The sequence below is a fragment of the Typopeltis vanoorti genome, chromosome 24, assembly GCF_054136105.1.
Source record: "Typopeltis vanoorti isolate ZY-2024b chromosome 24, IOZ_Tvanoo_1.0, whole genome shotgun sequence".
Classification (NCBI taxonomy): Eukaryota; Metazoa; Arthropoda; class Arachnida; order Uropygi; family Thelyphonidae; genus Typopeltis; species Typopeltis vanoorti.
Window position 1 is genome coordinate 62,580,671 of NC_143572.1, and position 21,497 is coordinate 62,602,167.

A 21,497-nucleotide genomic window follows, 5' to 3' on the forward strand; every position below is an offset into this window, starting at 1 on the left:
GAAGTGGAGTGAACAAGGTTCTGATATTGTATTTTTTAGAACTTTTGCTAATTTGTGTGAAACAATACTTATGTAAGGAATAGATATATTGCTTTTGAATCTATTTGTTTCTTCTGAGTGATGTCTAGGAGGATTAAGAAGGAATTTGTTAATGATTTTCTTGGAATATCCATTAACTTCGGAAGAAGTTTTCAGATGGTTTATTTCTGTAAGCAGTTCATTTGGGTCATCAAGAGGAGAACGGGCTCTATGTCCCAAGGTGGAAATTATTCCAAGCTTATGAGGAGGGAAATGATGGGACTGACTGTGCAGATATTTGTTGGTATGTGTGGTCTTACTATATATCGATATTTTTAGTTTAGCAGCAGAAGAGCGAGTCAGTTTGACATCAAGAAAAGGCAAGGAATTATTCGTTTCAAGCTCGGCAGTAAACTTAATACTTTGATGTCGGCTATTGAGATGTTCGAGGAAAACCATAAGGGATTCATGTCCATGGCTCCAAACAATGAAGACATCATCCACATAATGTTTCCAAACTTTAGGTGTTAAAATAAAGGAAGAGATAGCCTTGGTTTCAAAATCTTCAAAGTAAATATTTGCAAGAACCGGAGATAAAGGATTACCCATAGCCAGTCCATGATTTTGTTTGTATATATTATCTTGAAATCTGAAGTAACCGGACCTGATGCAATGTGTAAGCAAGGCTAACATTTTTTTGGATAACATGTCCTCAAGTCTGGGCAACTTGACTTATTTTTCTGTCGCAAACTTGACTTATTTGTCTGTTTGCTTACTTGGGAAATGGAGTAAAACCAGGTTTGAAATAGCTTGGTACCTTTATCATTTATTATACCCAAGGTAAGAAACTTTCTACATAAATCTAAACAACGATAAAAAAAAGCAAGTAAAACCCTATGAAGACACATTGATGTATCAATAGATACCTAGATGGGAAAGACTTGGCCTAGGTATTCCATTCATCCACATGCTGGGAAGCACCTCGATGTTGGACTTCGCTGCGCAGCTTATTCAGACCAATCTTGTTCTCCTCAGAAAAATGGCATTAAATATTTTACAATGAAAACGCAATTAAATGAGCAATGTTTTCAGGTAAAGATCCTATAAATTTAGATTAATTTAGAATGTATATATATATATATATATATATATATATATATATAATAAAAAAGTCAATTTTAATTTAACCTTCTTCTGTTGTACTAATCATTGGTAGTACGCATTGTATTTATATATTTTTATTTACTTTACAAAGATTCGTCAGGTACGATACGATGTACCTTCTATTTACTAAGAAAATCATTTTAATAAGGCGAGGAAAGAATATATAGAAAATATTACACTAAAAATAAATGGTATATTAAAATCTTCAAATATTATTGAAATTCTTTTATTTTCTCAAAATTTTCAAATCACGTAATAATCTAACATTATATTTTGTAATATTTTATATTAAATTTATTTAGAAATGGCGTTAAAATACTCCATAGCAGGGTATAAATACTTGCTTTAAGGATTAATCACAAAGAAAGCCAAGATTGCCTCTTCAAAGTTAATGCCATTGCTTTTATAATGGGGTTACACGTATCGAAGAAAATAAATTACAAAAATTCATTTTTATCATAGTGTCGCATTTATCACCCTGCAAAAAATGCAATGGATTTCAAAAATACATTTTATGGACTATGCAACTATTCTTACTGCACATCTTTAGTGAATGTTTCAATCCTTGAAACACTTCACCCATTTCAATTAAAAAAGAAAATATTTCATTTTTCTCTAAAATAATAAAATAAGGGATATATATATAATAACATTTAAAATTATATTTTGAAAAGAATTTCATAAATAAGAGTTTAATAAAGATCAGAGTTTTAAAACATAAATTTTATGAATACACCTTTTTTTTTTATATGTGTTATTTATTATAAGGAATCTTGGATTGCGTTATCGTTATATTGTATTTCACAAGGTACGATTTTTCTATCCGTGAGTTTTTTAAACTGACCTTGATTTTTTTTTTTATCAGAACTCGCTCAGCAATTACAATTTTAATTCGCTTTTAAGCGTAATAAACTGTGTAATGAGTTGTGTAAAGGAAGAACTAAATAGATTTTATTACTGCTATATATTTCACTCAATATTTCACGGGCTTCATTCAGGGAGAAAGGCAGAAGAATTGGTAACAATATTTAAATTCTAAATATTCACATTCTGGTTGTTAATTCTATTCACGGCGATGGCACTAACCTTTACCTAACGTGCTTTGCTCGCGAAGCTGTACTAGCTAATCAACTGCAATGCTGTTGCTGAACTTCGCGAATTTCGCCACCTGAACAAATGTCGACAAGGTCTACTATTTCCATGTGCTCTGTAACGAATGATTAGTCGTTTTGAAGAAATTGGATCGTTGAGAGTTCGACCTGGAAGAGGTCACAAACCAATGAGTTAACAACAACTGAATGAATTTACTTTTGGAGCAGGCCATGAATAACAGAGCGTCGATTCCTGTAGTGCACGTGCTATATCAAGACACATGGATGTGCCTTATACAACTGTCTGGAAAATCCTACAGTACATTCTGCATTTCTACTCATTCAAGATAATCCTGACACAGGAGTTGCCCCCCGTAGACTTTGAGACTGACATTCGCTTTAACACTCCTTGCTTCGTTTATCATAGGACTATTCTTCTTTGAGGACATTCATCAGTAGGGTCCTGGGACCTGCTCTGTTACTGCCCAGAGATATCGCAATCTGATAAACAATTTTATTGTGATGAGCTACAGCAGCGCCCTGTGCATGGATTCAGTCATTTTCATGTAGGATTGAGCCCTTCGACACATCGATGGATCCGTGCAGGAGGTGCTTCGAGAACATTTCACTATTTTACTAAATACAATAGTTAATAAAGATATTATTCACTTTAAAAGGCCATTTATAACAATTTCCAGTTAAATAAAATAGGGTGTCATGTGTATTAATTCATTAATATATTTAAGTCAAGTTTAAAATTAATGTGAAATTGATGTTAAACTTTAATTAAAGCTTTTGACACTGAATCACATGAAATTATAATTTAAAAAAAAAATAGAAATCATAGGAATATAAGATACTGCCCTAAACTGGTTCAAAAATTACTTAAATGCCAAATCACAAATTGTAAAATTAAACAACAACTAAACACTCCAAAACAGTAGACTGTGGTGTATAAGTATCTGTCTTACGACCAATTTTATTTAATATTTATATCATTGCCTTCTTAATCTTAATCTTAAATTTTTGCAGATGATACAGTACTAATTTTCTCTACGGAAAAATGCACAGCCGAACAAATGCGAACCATAGTGAATACTGATCTTTTAAAAGTAACAAATTGGTTCCAGTCATATAAATTCAGTCTGAATGTCTCAAAAACTAAATATGTACATTTTAATTTGCGAAATACAACAGGCAAAATGAACTTCATTGCATAATTAATTTAGTATGATTGGAATTGCTGGGCAAATTCAAATTTCAACTGTGAGGAAACAGAAAAAGTCAATGTAATAACTTAATTACTATCAAATTTTAATTCCAAGTATCACTTTTTTGGAAACCACACATCACTGATGTCGTAAATAAATAAGGATTATGTTAAACAGACTTTACTACCTGAAAAAAAAAAAAAAATCAGCTACCGCCTTTTTGTTCCCGTATAGGGAGTAGGCGAAGCCGTTTTAGCCCTAACTTATGGAGACTGAGCGGATAGTTCAATCTCCACTGGATAGCCAATCAGAGATAGCTAGTTCAAGGCTATCACTAATTAAACAGCACGCAATGAAGAGGACGCTCAACAAGTGCCGCCATCTCGTGCTCGATATATTTTAAAATATATCGATATTACGCATTTTTATTTAATGTTATGTAACTTTCTCTATACATATTAGCATGTCTCTTGTGATTTTATTATGTATATTGATGATTTGTTGTATTAACTCGGAATTGGGATGTGTTCATGTTTTTTTTTTTTTTTTTTTTTTTTTTGTACAGACTGAGATCCGAGAATTAGAACAGACAATTAATATTAAATACGCAACATGTTTCATCATGTTTGCGTCTCGAAGAACACCGGAGAGACATTGCTTACAAAAGAACCAGAGCTAGTGCCCTCTCAAGCCATGTCCCGTTTTCAGTAAACACAAATAACGAAGACTGCCAACAGGAGATAAAGTGGACAAGAACTTCAAACATGCCACGACGAGGTAGAACGCCGCATAGTCGAGTCTAGAGAAATTGTCACGGACCCTCTCCATATAAACAGTAACCTCGGCTACAATTTACCGAACTCATTCAGCTCTGCTGTCAGATATTGGCGCACTCGTGAAGCCACACGCGCACAGGTGTCTAACAATAGAACTTTAACTCGGACTGTAGCTCCAGTTCAAAGTTTTATCATTTATAGTGACTCAATGTTTCTTTATAGTGTTTTTTATTGGCTTTCTATGTCCTCTCACGCCTGAAGAAGTCGGCCACTCCCATGAAACATGTTCCGTATTTAATAAATTCAGTTGTTTGTTCTAATTCTCGGATCTCAGTCAGTATATAAAAGTATGACTATGTATATTATATGGATATACATGTGTATATAATGATAATATATTACATAACTTTTTTGTAATTTTATGCATATCGTAACCTGGACGACCTGTTGCTCTTATGTCATACATATGATTGCCAAAATTTTGTACTTGAATATGAAGCTTACAATAAAGATTATCTATTTAAAAAAAAAAAATTATGCATTGGCGATTTATACTGAAAATATTTTGGATATACCAATGAACTGTAATACATTTAAAACCTCACGTAAATAAATATTTATTTAAAATAAATATAATTAAACTATCACTAAATTTTTAAATAATATTTAAAGAAAATTCCTCGTATTTCACAGAATTACCACCAATAACAATTGGTAATACTTTAGCAAATTAAGCCCAAATTTTAATGACTTATAGACCGAGTGATATCGTTGGCTGCGTTTGCGCATGCGTATTAATTTACGATCACAAGATGATAAGCTCTGTGCTGTAATATTTCCCCGAAGGCTCTAAAATCATGGACACAGCTTTTAGTCAATCTAGGATTGACTAAAAGCTGAGTCCATGATTTTAGAGATGTATCCCAAACCAAAGCATGCCTAGACTAAATTAATGATGAGATATAAATTATTAAGAATATTTTTTTATTTAATGAACTTCATTTCCATTATTATTTATTGTATGGAAAATAAAAACAAAGTCTGGTGGTTGTTCGTATTGTGTTTAATGTTGATACTATCTTGGTTGATACTAGATGGCGCCATATTCGTACATTCTCACTTCGCTCAATGACAAGCATTTGGTTGTATTCAGACTTCGGTAATAACATCACCTGAATAAAATAAATAAAAACTTAGGTTAGAATTAATTTAATTCATTAACAACAGTGCTATGAAAATCTTGTTCATATCTTTGTTTACTAATTTTTGACAATTTTAATAACTTACTTGTTATTTTCATAAGCGTAGGTAGATAGTCACGCCAAAAACTGCAGGGTTTGATGCGGGGACCACTTCCCACTTGACCTAAGTTGTTGTTGAGTATAAGATATTCTTTACGACTGGAATAAACTGGCCAAATATCCGTTATGTTTGGTCCGGAATCAGAAGCCATGTTTGGATCTCTGAAAAGACATGAAAAGTTTTAATTTTATCTATCAACACACACATAAAACTTCCTTGAAATCACGTCTTCGATATGCTGCATCACGTGACTAAACAATGGCCGTTTTGAACTACAGCCAAGTAATTCCTTTGAAATATGTAGAATGCCGTTGAAACATCAGAACTACAACAGTTCTATATATTTCTCAGTATATAATATATCAGGCAAAAAATATCTCCTAAATGATGCCTTTGGATAGGTGGTGACTGTCCTTGATCTTGTCCGGACTTCAAAATGTCAAGATTGAAATATTTCTTTTAAAATCCTGTATTTGTTCCTTACTGTCAATCGCTGGTTTTCCAGGCGCATGCGCATGAAGTGCTAGCTGCAAGCCATGCGCATGTGCAAATATAGCTTCATTCTCTCCGAAGGTAACTGTGTTCTGTTAGTTTCGTAGTTTATATCTAACGACCTTTTTAGTTATTTACTTGATTTTTAAATAAAAACTTTTACCGCATACAAGGGGAAGCTCCACATTCAAATAACTTTTCGCAACCTTCCGTCACACCTCACAAGCATCTGGAATTAGTTCATGAATATTACGGCAAGTCTACTGTAAGTATTCATTTCGAAAATAAAGTACTCACGCTCTAATTAAAATATCATTCCTTGATTTATGCAATACCATATATCAAGCCCTTTAAAAAGTAATTTATAAAAGCTTTGCGATTAAAATTCAATATTTAATTAAATCTATCTCTCTGTATTCCTCCAAGGTAATAGATAATATACAAGTACTCCCAGCTTCAACCATTGAAAATGGTAAGTTGCCGGTCGCCATCTTACTACTGTCAACATATTGGTTTGTTTTCTGTTTTACATTTAATCTGAGGAACCGCGCAACAGGAATAAAAATATAATCTCTCTGAATTTTATAAATGTTAATTATCTAAACGTGGATATGATACAATGTTCTCAATATATACAAGTTTGAAAGATTCATATTTAAAAATCCCTACACTGTAGCGTTTTCTTCAACCTTACTAATAAACAACATGAAATAATTAACATTTAATTTATTTTAAACACATTGTTTAATAGACCTGTCTATAAATCTAAATAAAATATTTAGAAAGGCATTCCGTATTTAAATTCATAATTAAAATCCAAGTAGCGCGTTGCATGATCAGTTTTATTTTTTAACTTGTATTTAGGTTACTAAGCAGAAGATTTGCACGCTTCCAGTTACCCGGATGTATGAGTTTGAAATATGCAAACGCAGCCATAAGAAAAGTCGTTTGGTGGACGTTAAACTAAAATGATATAACGATAAAAAATAAATTACAATTTTAATATGATACGAAATAAAACAAAATTATAAATAATTTATATATATGATGTTAAGAGTTCCAACTGTACAAAAACACGATGTTAATTAAAATATCAATTATAAAAATATTAATTTACTGTTTTCAGTGTGTGTGTGTGTGTGTGTGTGTGTGTGTGTGGAAAACTAGGAATTTCGTTTATTTTTCATACACTTAATTTCTGCTAAATCAGTTTAAAAAAAATCCAAAACTACTCACCCAGTTTTGACGAAATTGGTCCACAACTGAATCATGCGTTTACTTAATTGAATATCATCCTCTTGATAACCCGCACTCCTGTTGAGAGCTCCTCCAAAAGAAAACAGAAGTTCATCTCCATGTAAGGCTGTCACCCAATGCGGCCAGGTGCTGACTGAAGACCTGTGATCAAAAACGTATTTATAGACCTTGTTCCCAGCCTTAGAAAAGCCATCAGCCACATCATTAGCATCACACATAAAGTTATAATCACCCATTAACTCATCGATGCCATCTCTATTCCCAGTAAGATCTTCCATGCCTGGCAATTCTGTGTACATAAAAGCTATTGATAAATTGGAAACTTTATCTTGGTAGGGATCTAACTGGCTGACCATGTTCAGAAACTCTTCGCGAGTGATGTTGAGATCTTCAATAGGTCTAAAAATATCTTCGAAATAAATAAAAGCAAAAAGAACTCCCTCTTGGATCACGTTACCCACCAGGATATTTGTTTGCTTAAAGATCCCATTCCGAAGCGAATCTTGTGGACTTTCCACAACCAGAGTTCCATCAATAACTGGGACAAATCCAAAGTCCATTATTCCTTCAACAAGCCGCTGTTGGTTCTGCAATTCTTGAGCATCTGTCCTTTGGAGACACTCCACAACAGCCTCTGTGTTATTTCGATCATGAGGACAACCGACTGCTTCGGCTAGGGTAAGGGATTTGTTGATGGCTCTTTCTCTGTCCAGGTAAGCCCAAGGAGCAAGTGAAGTACCACTTTGCAGTATTGCTCGTTGAAAGAGGTTTCTACTGACGGGAGACATCAGATGATACAAGACACTAGCTGAACCTGCACTCTCACCGAATAAAGTGATTCTGTCAGGATTCCCTCCGAAGTACTGGATATTCTCTTTGACCCATTCAATCGCTAGCAACTGATCAAACAATCCCGCATTTCCAGGAGCACCTTCATTTCCAAGGTAAAGAAACCCTAACGATGCCAAACGGTAATTCACCGTTACTACAATCACATCACCTTCTGTTACCAAACCCTGAGAGTCATAAATATCATTACCTGACCATCCACCACGAAAGGCTCCACCATGAATCCATATCATGACCGGTAGGTCTGCTTCTTTTGGGCATGGACGTGGTGTCCACACGTTTAGGGTTAGGCAGTTTTCAGTTTTTGTGAAGTTTCTATACTGGAAGCATGCTGGTGGTTTTTCGGTAGCATTTAGGACTTCGGTCCATGGATCTGGCGATTGAGAACGGCGAAAACGATTAACTCCTGTGGTCTTTCTACCATAGGGTATTCCAAAGAAGACGTTCACGAAGTTTCCATCGAATCCATCCATAATCCGACCTCTAACTGGCCCTTTAGTAGTCTGTACAATAAGGTCTTCATCGTATTGTGGTTCATATCCGACTGTCGTTCCGTCTATTAATGTGCTCAACGTACATACGGTGACCATCACTAGAAGCATCTTAATTGTACATAAGTAAGGCTTTAAATCCCCCTTCATGGCTTATCTTCCTTTAAAGGGAATTTATCTGAAAAATAAAATAAAAGCAATGCAGTATTTATATTATTGTAAATATTACTCCCATAGCATGCTTAATATACACAAATAACATAAACGGAGAATTTTTTCCAGTTTTTGTTTTATTGGATATTGCAATGGAATGGGGACACCACAGTATTCATATAAAAATGAATGGTGCATTTTTTTGACATTTCCTATTGATTGCAACACTGCACTACGTGTTAGGGCATTCCGAACATGACAATTCTATTCAAATCTGCTTCAAAAGAAAGATGTTGGGCGATTTTCGAATCCCAGCTTGCCACAGGAAGTAATAACTTCCTCCCCTTCATCTGTGTACTAGCAGAATTGATTATCACCCCAACAGCCTGAAACACAATCGTCATGGTGCTTTAGACTGGCTGCAGATGTGTTCACAAGCTTTTGAGATGACAAATTAATCACTTTTATGAAAATTCTACTTGAATGTTGAACTGTCAATGCCAATCAATATCTCAACACGTCAGAATGATTCGAGATAAATCGCTGACTTACGACGTGCCACTTCATTCCTCCCCGCCAAAAAAAAAAGAAAGCTTAATAATAAACCAGACACATTTATCATTTGTGGAAGGAATAGCAAAGCACGTAAAAGGTGCGCTAGGAGATTATCAAGACGCACGCGCCCACCGATGTGAGGCATAACAGTGCCTTGTGTAGCCAGTGGCCAAGAAACATGGGATGATCCTTGAGTGTTTGGAGATTTACTAGCAATTAAAACAGCTTTTCTTAGTGAAGACAACGTAAGAAAAGTTCCAAGGAAAAAGGTTGACGGAAGAGAAGAAACAACAGCAGATGCGATATAACTTGTCCCCCCCCCGAGAAGCATCGGGGGGGGGACAAGTTATATCGCTTAAATGCTTCACGAAACATCGTGAAATACTTCACGATGTTTCGCTATTCAGTAAGCTATTTTTCATAGGTTAAAGCACAGAACAAAATCTCTTACATTTTTCAATTTGTGTTATACATTCCACCACCACGGACAACGTACCTGAAAGGTTTAGAGCTCTTCGTATTGTGCACTGTCACCTAGAACTTTACGACCGTTTATTAAGGCAAAAAGACCCTGAGTACATCAAGAGTTTTACAACACTCCAAACGCTACGTCACTTTTCCACGTGACTGACATGTTCATCAAGTTATTGCATGATAGTAAGTAACCGATGTCGACATTTTCAAAAGAATGACGTACAGTATGGATGGTACCCAAATATAAACTGCTGCAAAAACAGTACAAAGTGTGGGAGGTGTAGATAACGTCTCAAATAAGAGACGAAAGGATTAACTACTCAGCTTTGAAGAAAATACTACACCTTAATGCGTTTTCAGTTTCATAATATTTTCAGATCAAATATTAGATGAAACAGGAAAATAAATCATCAGTCATAAAAATAGGTGGATTCGTAAACATATTTTATCACAACAGTTGGACACGTTTGCGACATACGCGACTTCGAAAGAAGTCAACGGACACTATAGTATATGGAACAAACAGCCATGGTACCCACCTTAATAAGATGTAATTATTTTGAAAGATTACTAAAAGAAACAAGCCGTGACAGCATGGTGGTAGCAAACACTCACCAGGAATGCTATCAGGAATACATATTGATACCTAACGTAGACAAAGCCATCAAAATCATGAAATGCGAACCTCCTTTGGCTGCGATAACTGTAGCAATAATACGGGTCACAAGCGTTTGATAGCGATCAATGGGAATTTTGGGCCATTCTTCCTGTTGGCATATAATGATGTCCTTGATTGTTGTGTGGTAGACATTCATTGTCCTCACCCGACGCTTCAGTTCATGCCACAGATATTAAATAAGGCTGAGATCAGGGTTCTAGAGGTCAACGTCGCCAATCAAGCGTGGTGACGTTCATATCCGCAAACCACGCAGTTATAGCAGCAGCTTTATGACGGGCATTGATGAAAGAGACAAGGGTCAGTTCCAAAAACGTCACAAAGTAGGAAGTATTGTATTGCCCAGATTGTTTAGATACCCCTCTCCGATATCGGTGGTCGTGGCACAACAAACAGACAAACCAGGAAACACAGGACCACACAATCACACCGCTGGCTGCGAATTTCATAGTTCGGGTTCTTCTATGAGACGTCGGGTATCTACCACACCGACATCCATCCTTCTGCTCGGTAGGTGTAGCATAATTCTTTGCTCCATACCACAGCTTTCCAAGTTTCCAAGGCCCACTGTACATGCTCTTTGGACCATTGAAGAGCGACACTACATGTTGGTTCGGGTAATGTGGAGCTTGCATATTGCGGTCCTACCATGGAAACCCATACTGTGAATTCACAGTATGGGTTTCCATGCTGGCTTTTTTTTTGGGCTTTTTTTACACATTATCCTTCGTAGCACCCTACGAATATGTTTGATGACTATGGCGGGCTACCTCCACTGCGGGTAGCACTTACAGTTGACTCCCTGCGCTTCCATCTCAGTTTGGTATCATCGATTGTTGACGTGGGATGGCCCAATTTATCAACAATTTGCTGAACCACACACACACACACACACATTTATTTATTGAAATATAAATGGACACCACCCCAAGCATGCGCTTTGTTGGTGCACGAGCCTATCCAGGCTCTAAAATTATTAACTGTCCAAACTTCAGCTGAAACTATGGCAAATATTCATATTATATATGTCTCTCACTGGTCTGCATACTTTCAAAAGCTCCCTCGAGTTTTTGAAAGTATGCAAAGTATGCAGAACTCGAATACCATCGTAATATATTTAGAATCGTTTACTGATAGACGATTCTATACTCTGCCAAGTTCGGAGGGGAAGCGGGGGCGCAAGCTTAGCTTTTAGGTTTACATAAGCAAATCTTCCTATATGTAGCATATGTTTATAATTGAATTAATATTATTGAGTGGCAATTGCCATTAATAAAAAATAATAAAATTTATAAAATTTTATTATTTTTAATATTTAATAAAATAAATTTTTTATTTTAATGTAAATAAAATTAATAAATTTTTGGCTTAAAGAATTACGAAGACCTAGTCCCAAAAATCAAAATTGGATTTTTTAAAAAACTGTTTTTCTGCTCGTCTAATTTAACTCTTTGTGCTTTCTATTCCCTAATTTGTAAACTGACCTTCGCGATTTCGGATTTGACATTCAGAATATGCTTCTATAAATAAGTTACACTATATTGATAAAGTTGAATACAAAATTGGGAAAGCAAATTTTGCAGTGTTAGCCAAAAAGTTTTGACATGTACGATTTAGATAGAGTATTAAACATAAAGCATTCTTTAGAGATGGAACTTGTCAACAATAAAACTCATTGGCTTCTGACCATCGAGAACAAAGAGCGCCACATTCTTCAAAACCGCATGACAGACTTATATGAAATTTAGAGTACATATTTTAGCTTAGAATGTATACGTGTTTATACTTGTATGTTAAATTTTATTCATTAAAAATCAATATATTCAATGAATGATTTTTTATTAAATAAATGGATTTTCCACGAATTTTAGTGCCGAAACTCCTACAAAACCAATTTTTCCGATTGGTTAAAATACTATTCGCGCATCACGAAACTTTTTTTTATCTTTATGGAGAGCCCATTCACGAAATGTTGGTCAGCCTATAGTACGTTATATGGATGAAGGATAAGGAACTTACTGACATTTCATTTTGTAAAGCTTTGGTTTGTATTCTTTGGGAAATACATGTGGTGAAAGACTGTTCCAGAGAACAACAGTGGAAAGACTAAATGAAGAAAATGAGAAATTTGTTCTGTGGATTTGGAGTTGAACTGTAAGAGGGTGTTGGTTAGCTGCTGAATACATTTGGCGGATTTGCAAGAGGGTGGTGGAATTATTGATGCTAATTCTGATGAACAGCGGCTATAGAAATATTTATAGAACATGCAGGCTGCGGAGACCGGACGCTTGTGCAAAAGTTAGTGGGGTGTGTTAATGAGAGAGAGAGAGAGAGAGGAGGGGGTTGTCAATCAATCTATCTGCTCTTTTCTGTATAGAATACATGTTAAAGATACCAAGAGACCGTGTTAATCCTTTTCCAAGGAAGAAAAACAATGTTTTGCGCGTGAAATGTATTCACGTCTGAGCTACTTGTACATAGAGGCTAATGACTTCATATCCCTTGCCTTAGTATGTATCCCATAATGCAAAGCACAAGTACTTTTCGGACATGTAAAAATACTATACATAATGGTAAGGGCCACTACCCAGATGAACTGTTCAGAATTAAACAAACCCCTCGAGAGAAAGAGAAAGCCGAATTTTTTTGGAGGAAATAGTTGTGATATGTTTTGTGCCAAGAGAGATTTGAGGTTAAAGTTATTCCTACTTACCTACTTACCTACCATCCGGCATTACAGCCTTCTGGGCCTTAGCCTCCTGTACAACTTGTCTCCACGATCTTCTATCCTTGACTAGTCTTTCCCAGCCTTTCACTTTCTTAACAGTCAAGTCTTGGATTACGTTATAAATTCATCTTAATCTTGGTCTTCCTTTTTCCCTTGTTGCATATATCTTCTCTCTGAGCATTCTTCTTGGCATCTTCCATTCTCTCTACATGACCTAACCATTGCAATCTCTGTGTTTTTATGAACCTAACACTATCTCTTCTTCTTTTAGTATCTGACTAATTTCTTTCTTGTACCGTATTCCCCATATACTATTTTCTTCAACAGGTCCATCAATTCTTCTTATAATCTTCCTTTCAAATTTCCTCAAGTTGTCTTGGCCTTTTTCACTAAGAGTCCACGCTTCGCTTCCGTATGTAACCACGGGTCTAATAAGCGTTTTATATATAAGTATTTTAGAATTTCTGCTTATTAGCTTGCTTTTAATCATGTTCATATTTGCATAATATTCTTTATTACCAGTTCATTATACGCTTCAATTAACCGTTTCTTAGTCTTCATAGTCTTTGGCACGATGACTATATCATCAGCATAAGCACATGATTGACTTGATTTATTAAAAATTGTTCTTCTTGGATCTAAATCTTTAATCGCATAATGTAAAGCTATAATAAATAATGTTGTTGATAGTGCACCTCTTTGTTTTACGCCTTTATTAAATTCGATGGGCTCACTAAATTTATTATCTATTTTAACTTTTGCTTTTATTTTATTCATGGTCATCATTACTAATCTAATTAATTTTGGTGGTATCGCCAATTCTTTCATAGCCTTTTGTAGATTATCTCTGTTTAGACTGTCAAGCGCTTGCTTCAAGTCTATAAATAACATGTGTAGGTCTATTGCAGGCTCGAGACATTTTTCCATCATCTGTCTGATAACGAAAAGATGATCAATGGTACTTCTGTTTGATCTAAATCCACACTGATATTCTCCCATTTTCTTTTCGGTAATTTCTTTAAGCCTGTCATTTATTATGAATGTAAGAATTTCATAATCTACATTAAGTAACGTAATACCCATATAATTACTACAGTCGAATTTATCTCTTTTTTTTAAATAGGACAGATTATGCCAACTTTCTCAACAATTTTAACTTCGGAACTTGCTTCACTACGCTCCCAAAACTTCGTTCAATACTTAGTAAACCTAAAGAGAAACATCTTCCAACTCAGTTTCCAGGAGTGTACAAGATTTTGTGTGATTGTGGAAAGCCATACTATGGACAGACTGCTAAATCCATCCTTTTACGTTTGGATGAACACCGTAGAGATATCTCCTATAACAGGACTAGAGCTAGCGCTCTCTCTAGCCACGTTCTCTTTTCATTTAACTCAGACGAAGACCGCCAACACATTGTGAACTGGACTCAAACTTCTAACATCGATGTGTGCTATGAGGAACTCCAGAGAAAGATTGTCGAATCTAGAGAAATTTCTCTAGATTCTTCTCATATCAATAACAGCCTACGTTTCAATCTCTCTGACGCACACGATGCCCCTGTTCAGTATTTGCGCACGCGCGACAGCGCGTAGTATACATTTGTTTGGAACTCAAGCTCGCGTTTTGTTTTCAAACACGCTACTGTCTTTTTGTACTTGTTCTGTTATTACAATTTTAAGTCTCTGTAATTCTTTATATATTTCTTTGTTTGTGATACCTGAAGATGTTGATCAATTCAGCGAAACTAGTAAACTAGTAGTATCTTTTCAAATATATCATGTCATCTTTTTCTCTCGATATCAGTCATTAAAGCTTGTTCATAATATTCCAACCGAATAAAAATGAATTCTGAAAAAAAAAAATATATATGTGTGTGTGTGTGTGTGTGTGTGTGTGTGTGTGTGTGTGTGTGTGTGTGTGTGTGTGTGTGTGTGTGTGTGTGTGTGTGTGTGTGTGTGTGTGTGTGTGTGTGTGTTTATATATACGTATAAACATACGATATATATGTTTATACGTGGGCTGTTCAATAAGTAATAAGACTAATTTTACTGTGGCGAAACCACTCATCACAATATTAATTTCCGTGGAATAAAGAAATGTTGCTGTCTGTATTAACAAAAGAGATTGCTAGATGGCGTATACGGGCTGATGTGCCAGAGTGTCACGTGATTAAACGCAAGTGTTCATCGGCGCGCCTACGAGGTGCGACCAGTCTTCGAAATGGAAGCGTCCTTGGAACAGCGTTATGCGATTAAATTTTGTGTGCGTTTGCAAAAATCGGCATCGGACACTTTTAACATGAGACGCAAAGCTTTCCACAATGAAGCAATGTCGAGGGCAAGTGCTTTTCGCTGGCATAAAACTTTTAAGGAAGGAATGCAAAATGTGGAAGATCTTGAACGTGAGGGAAGACCTTCAACGTCCATCACAGAGACAATGATCAACACAGCAGCGATTATCATCAAGCACTTCAAAAGGAAGCGTCCATTGCTGAAGAATGGCTTCTTATTGCACCACGAGAATGCAAGGCCACATATTGCTGGTTGTGTAGTGGACGTTTTGCAGAAGAACAACACAGATATCCTACCACACCCTCCATACAGTCCTGATCTCGCACCGTGCGATTTCTGACTGTTTCCTCAGCTCAAGAAACCACTAAGCGGCTGCCATTTCGAAAGCAACAAAGCATGTGTAAAAGCTGCGGAGGCGGTTTTGAAAGAACTCTCAAAAAACGGACTCTCACATGTGTTTAAGAAGTGGAGGAACGTTGGGACAAATGCATCGCGTCTCACGGTAGTTAATTCGAAAAAGACCATGTAAATGATGACGATTAAAGGTAATCTGTTTTCTGTATAAATATAGTCTTATTACTTATTGAACAGCCTACGTATGTATAAAATAACAGTCCCATTAGTAGAATAGTTTTTTTCGAAAACTTCGTCAAAATTACCATTCATTTATCACAATAAACTTTTCGCAAGAAGTGTAGAAGGTCGGCTGAAGTATTTTTGGAAGTTGGCATGCATTTCTTTGAAATTACACATGCGTAGAAACTGACGTCTCATCCCATCAACTCGCTTCCATAATAGGTGTGCAAGACTTCTTAGTAAGCAGATAATCATACTGGACGACCTCAGGATTTCAGCAACGAAATATCTTTAAACATATACGTATCTCACTTCGAAATCTATGCTTTTCAGTGTTAAATTCAATCCTTAGTCTCTTTATATCACAACCTTGTTATGTAATATTGAAAACCAATACTTGTAAAAAATAAACGTAAATTCAGTTATATATATATATATTATATATGTAGAAAGTTTTTTACCTTGGGTATAATATATGTTAAAGATACCAAGCTATTTTAAACCTGGTTTTTACTCCATTTCCCAAGTAAGCAAACAGACAAATAAATCAAGTTTGCTTACTTGGGAAATGTATATATATATATATATATATATAAAGCTGTTGTGATCATGGCAGGAGGATAACAGCAACAGCCGAGCCTCAGTTAAACTTCATTGGCTACAGCATTGCCATATATTTAAACGTAAAGCCGTCTCTAAAAATTCGGAACGATCCCTAGGCCACTCATTCGTGGGTGAAAGACCGTCCATCTCAGTGTTGGCCTTCCCCCCACCACCACCACCACCGAGTAGAACCGCTCATGTTCCGAAGAGAGGCATTCACCGACAAAGTCCCTCACCGGGCCGTGCCGGAGAACACTTTCCCCGGAGACTCAAATTGCTCCCTTAAGGCAAAAACCTTAAGAGAGCGAACTCAAAACTCTCGAATCTCAGCGCCCCAGGGGCGCTGAGATTCATTGGCTACAGCATTGCCATCCATTACCCTCCCAGGATGTTTTTTTTAATTAACTTCAATTATGTTTAGCTTCGTTTTCCTTTGTGCCATTTTATTTTTAATATTTAAAGGTGTGAAAAGGTTTACATTGTTATCTACAGTAATTTTAAAAACGATTTCAGTTATTTTCCTTTATTATATATTTAATTATATACTAATTAAATTTTCATATATAATGTTTTTTTTTAATTTATTATTTTTGTTTTAATTTTAATTTTCTTTATTGTTTCACAATTCCATTTTCATTTTAGAATTTCGATGGAAAGGTCGTATGTTTAAATGGGGCTAAGTATATGAACAAAAAAAAGGGCAACACAAAATCTTGTTGTTAAAATAAATAAATAAAATAAACTTAGATATTTAAATAAATTTTAGTAGAAACTGTAGATTCCAAATTTTATTTGATTCCAAGCAGCCAGAATAGAGTTATCGCCATATATAATTTCATTAACTTTTTTCCCCGTTTGCAAATAGTTCGAGTACAATATAAAGTGAGACAGTTCAACAAATATTTGTCCGTATACCGAATTTCAATAAAGTTTATACAGACATAATCCAATATTCATATATCGATTCCCAAAATGGACAGAGACATTTGTTTTTTTAGCAAAATGCACCTCAGTGTGATTACTAAAATCAACACCGGTGGGTATTAAAAAAAATACAATAAAAACAACTATCGCCAATATGAAATTATTATACACTTGATTATTCTTAAATAACAAAATTAAAAAGAACTTACTGTTATTGAAATAATCTGGTAATTCTTCCCTATGCTACAGCTTCAGTACTGCAATTGTAAGGCTTGGCAATTTATATTGCCAGTAGAAGGAAGTCAGAGACTATTCGAGGAATTTTTAGGTTGTGTTTCTGTGAAAGTACACACTGAAATCAACTTAGCGCTGATATATTCAGGTCATCATTCGCCGTCTGCTGATAACCTGTTATGCTAATCATGTGAGGCAGAAGACATAGCAAAGGTCAGCCGAACAGTTATCTTTAAAACATATCAATTTCACTGGAATGCAGTATTCGAGAAGGATGTGGCATCACATGATTTTTGCAATACAGTGTACGATTATTGAGATCTATGTAAACACTTGTAAGCAACAAATGAAATAAACGAATTAATGGAATCTGTGTGGCTTTGTGGAAGTGGCGTTTGCACTCCACGACGCTTGACCGCACGAATGAAGACTTGAGTTCAAGTCTAGTCGCCGACTAGAGTAACATATTTTAAGTCTTTTTTCGACCGGTTCCCGAGTTAGTCGATCTCTTCTCCCGGAATCTCGTCCCGTAATCTCAAGAAAATCAGTCGTCGAACCCACACTATTTTCAGACATTAAAAATGTTGTGTTAGGTTTAAGGACCACGAGATGGCGGCACTTGTCAGCCGTCTTTTCACTTCGTGGCGATTACCTTAGTGATAGCCTTCGGCCAACTATCTATGATTGGCTGCCAGTGGAGATTGAACTGCCTACTCAGTCTCCAAAAATTAGAACGCTAAAACAGCCTCACTGACTCCCTATTAGTTGATTTTTTTTTTGATTTTTTGATACAGTAGCATTTAGCAAAACGTACTCACTGCAAGTGATTTTCGGTGATCTCGTTATTCAAATACGAATGAAATATTTTTTTCTTTTAATGTTTACTATATTAGGGATCGTATTAATAGAATGCTGAAGTTAACATTTTAAGTACCTAAATTGTTAATTTGCAGTAATTAAGTCTCTGCGTACTAATACGATCAGAAAACTGAAATCAATGAAAGAATCTCTGATGATAAAAAAAACTAGAAATCGGTTGTTGCATTTTGTCAGAAGCTTTGAACAAAATGGTCCACGAAAAGATAGTACTTATCAGAAGATAATACAGATCAAAATAAATAGATGACAAAAAAAATTATACCGGTAAAATCTACAAAAGTATTGTTGGTGAATAATCATTGTTTTTCAACAATGGATGAGTTTAATCAATGTAACAGATGTGGTTCTTTGATGCAAGCAGGGATGGCAGAACTACCTAATCCTATTTCCGATCCGTTAAATTTATTTGAAGAAATCCTGTCCATGGTTTCCGCTCTTCTAAACACCTCACCAAACAATAACAACATTCGAGATGAAGAACAGACCATCCGAAATATTTTAGATTTAAATGACAGAATAAAAACAGAAATACTCACGGACCTTAATGAGACCGTATTTTTTCATGGAATCAAGGAGGAGAAAAGAGAATGCATAAGGAGAGTCAGTTATTCTTTAGCTAAGATGTATTTCTGGAACAATATTACGGAATGCAGGCTCCTGGACGACATTCTAATAAATATGGAGGACTGCGATCGCTTTTACGAACTAATCCACCAAGAAATTATTTATCCCACAGTGATAACACCGTTATGGGCATGGTCTGGGCATGACAATCCTATATTAAGAACAGACAAGCAAACACCTTTGTCTTACTTTCTGCAAGTAGCCAATAAAAATAGATTGATCATTCATCATCAGAGGGTGGTTGACATCGTAGCCATAGGTGCATTTATGGTATACGGCCGTGATGTTACATCTAGCGTGGTACAACTTGTGCTTAGACATGGAGTTTATTCAAAGGACGAAGATTCCATCAAGGAATTTGACTACATTCCAATCTGGTGGTATGTTTCCTATTGCTTGAATTTACTAATTAGGCAAGAGCTAAAAGATGCTGACGAAGAAGTTCTCAACTACCACCAGGACAAAATAAAAGGTGCTACTTTTTTTCTTCGTACACTTTCTAGATTCTCACTGATAACCCTTCTACATACTTTAAAGCGGCTTTTGACGAGAGAACATTCCCTCCTTGAAGATCGGAATTTATCTACTGGGGAGATCCTGGATGTAGCATTTCCATGGTTGCCACTACTGAAAGAGCGTTGTCGTAATCCAGGTAAGCTCAGCCATCTTTGTCGGCTCGCAATTAGAATATGTCTGCACAAAAACTGGCAACTTCCAGAGGGCATCGCGATGCTTGCCCTTCCACCATACCTTCAAAGATATCTTGACCTTCTGGAAGACTAAATATTAGAAACTGTTCTTCAATTTGAATGTTCCTACCCAATGACTGATGAAGTATCGTGTAGACTAGTGTTTTATTAAAATGGTGACTTGAGCATATTGTTTTCTTATGTTCCTGAATTAAATGCATGTTGTCAGTTTTTCTTTATTTGTCTTTTTCTTGTTTCTTTATCGAATGTGTCTTTCGTTTCGAAATCTAGTCATAAAGTGCAGACGTTACGCAGACAGAACCGAAGAATCATGCGCCTGTTGCCACTCTTGCTACAGTTTCACACATACCTATGCATGCACACCAGTTACACCATCATCCATCACTGGCCAGAAATCACACACATATCACGTGCTAAATACCTTGGCCTATAGATCGTCACATGGACAAAACGTATTGAATGCCTACAAACTAAAGTATCATTGCAAGAAAACTCTTCCAAGTAAAACAGATAATTCAATCTAACTGAAAAAATAAAATTTCTATATCAAAGTATTTGCGAATTACTACTTGGCTAAAACGGTATAACAGCTTTATGCAAACACATCGAATAGCCTCCTAACAAAATTAGAAACATTACATAGGAAAATTGTGTCAACAGTGATATGGAGACCTTATACATAACTGCCAATATTCGAACCGCTTATAACGGGACAAGGAATTCTGAGCATTAAAAATCTGAAACACCACAAAATGTACTAAGGAATTTCTTCAGCAACTTCTATCGTAACAACAGAGACACATATCACAGGACACAATTCACAACAACTCATTACATCCCAGACCCTGAACAACTCATACGGTTCTTGTATAAGATCGCATCTCATACCAACGCTACTCAACAACCTACCAAGAAATTTAAAACACATAGACAACTACAGAGTGTGTAGCCCAGTGGAAGTGGCGCTAGCGTCCTCTGCGCTTGGTCGCTCGAAGTTAGACTTAAGTTCAAGTCTAGTCGCCGACTGAAGGAGCTTTTTCTAAGCCTTTCTTCAACCGGTTCCTGAGTTAGTCGATCTCTGGCACAGGTAAGCCGGTTTTTCCTCCCGGAAACTCAAGAAAATCGACCGTAGTACTCACATTATTTCAGACAGTAACATATCTTGTTAGGGTTAGGTACCAAGATATGGCAGCACTTGTTTGCCAGCCTCTTCATCGGTAGCTGCTATAATTAGTGATAGACATGGGCAGAGCTATCTCTGATTGGATACCGGTGGAGATTGAACTGCCCATCCGGTCTCCAAAAGCTGGATAGGGTATAAAGACCTCGCTTACTCCGTATAAGGGAATAAAAGGCGTTAACTGATTTATTTTTATTTTTATTTAGACACTACAGACCATTAAAACATGAACTATG

General features: G+C 35.9%; 1 protein-coding gene across 2 annotated transcripts; it reads right to left on the minus strand.

The window, feature by feature from the left end:
* Positions 1-5,240: 5,240 nt before the first annotated feature.
* LOC150093291 (acetylcholinesterase-like) lies at positions 5,241-17,974 on the minus strand. Of its 2 annotated transcripts, none has more exons than XM_090413592.1 (4): positions 17,844-17,974; positions 7,291-8,829; positions 5,548-5,723; positions 5,241-5,432 (listed from the first exon to the last, which is right to left on the minus strand). In XM_090413592.1, the coding sequence occupies exons 2-4, from the start codon at positions 8,799-8,801 to the stop codon at positions 5,410-5,412; spliced, it is 1,710 nt and encodes a 569-aa protein (XP_090269718.1). In that variant the 5' UTR covers positions 8,802-8,829; positions 17,844-17,974; the 3' UTR covers positions 5,241-5,409. The 2 variants fall into 2 exon arrangements, with proteins under 2 accessions (XP_090269718.1, XP_090269719.1); XM_090413593.1 differs by lacking the exon at positions 17,844-17,974 and adding an exon at positions 9,856-9,972.
* Between the last annotated feature and the right edge of the window lie 3,523 nt (positions 17,975-21,497).

Bases quoted from the DNA above. Each gene is read 5' to 3' on its own strand.
- LOC150093291 (XM_090413592.1), bottom strand. From the start codon at position 8,801: ATGAAGGGGGATTTAAAGCCTTACTTATGTACAATTAAGATGCTTCTA. The intron at 5,724-7,290 runs GTGAGTAGTTTT...ATGTCTTTTCAG, and splicing joins ACCAATTTCGTCAAAACTGG to AGATCCAAACATGGCTTCTG. The intron at 5,433-5,547 runs GTAAGTTATTAA...TATTTTATTCAG, and splicing joins TACGCTTATGAAAATAACAA to GTGATGTTATTACCGAAGTC.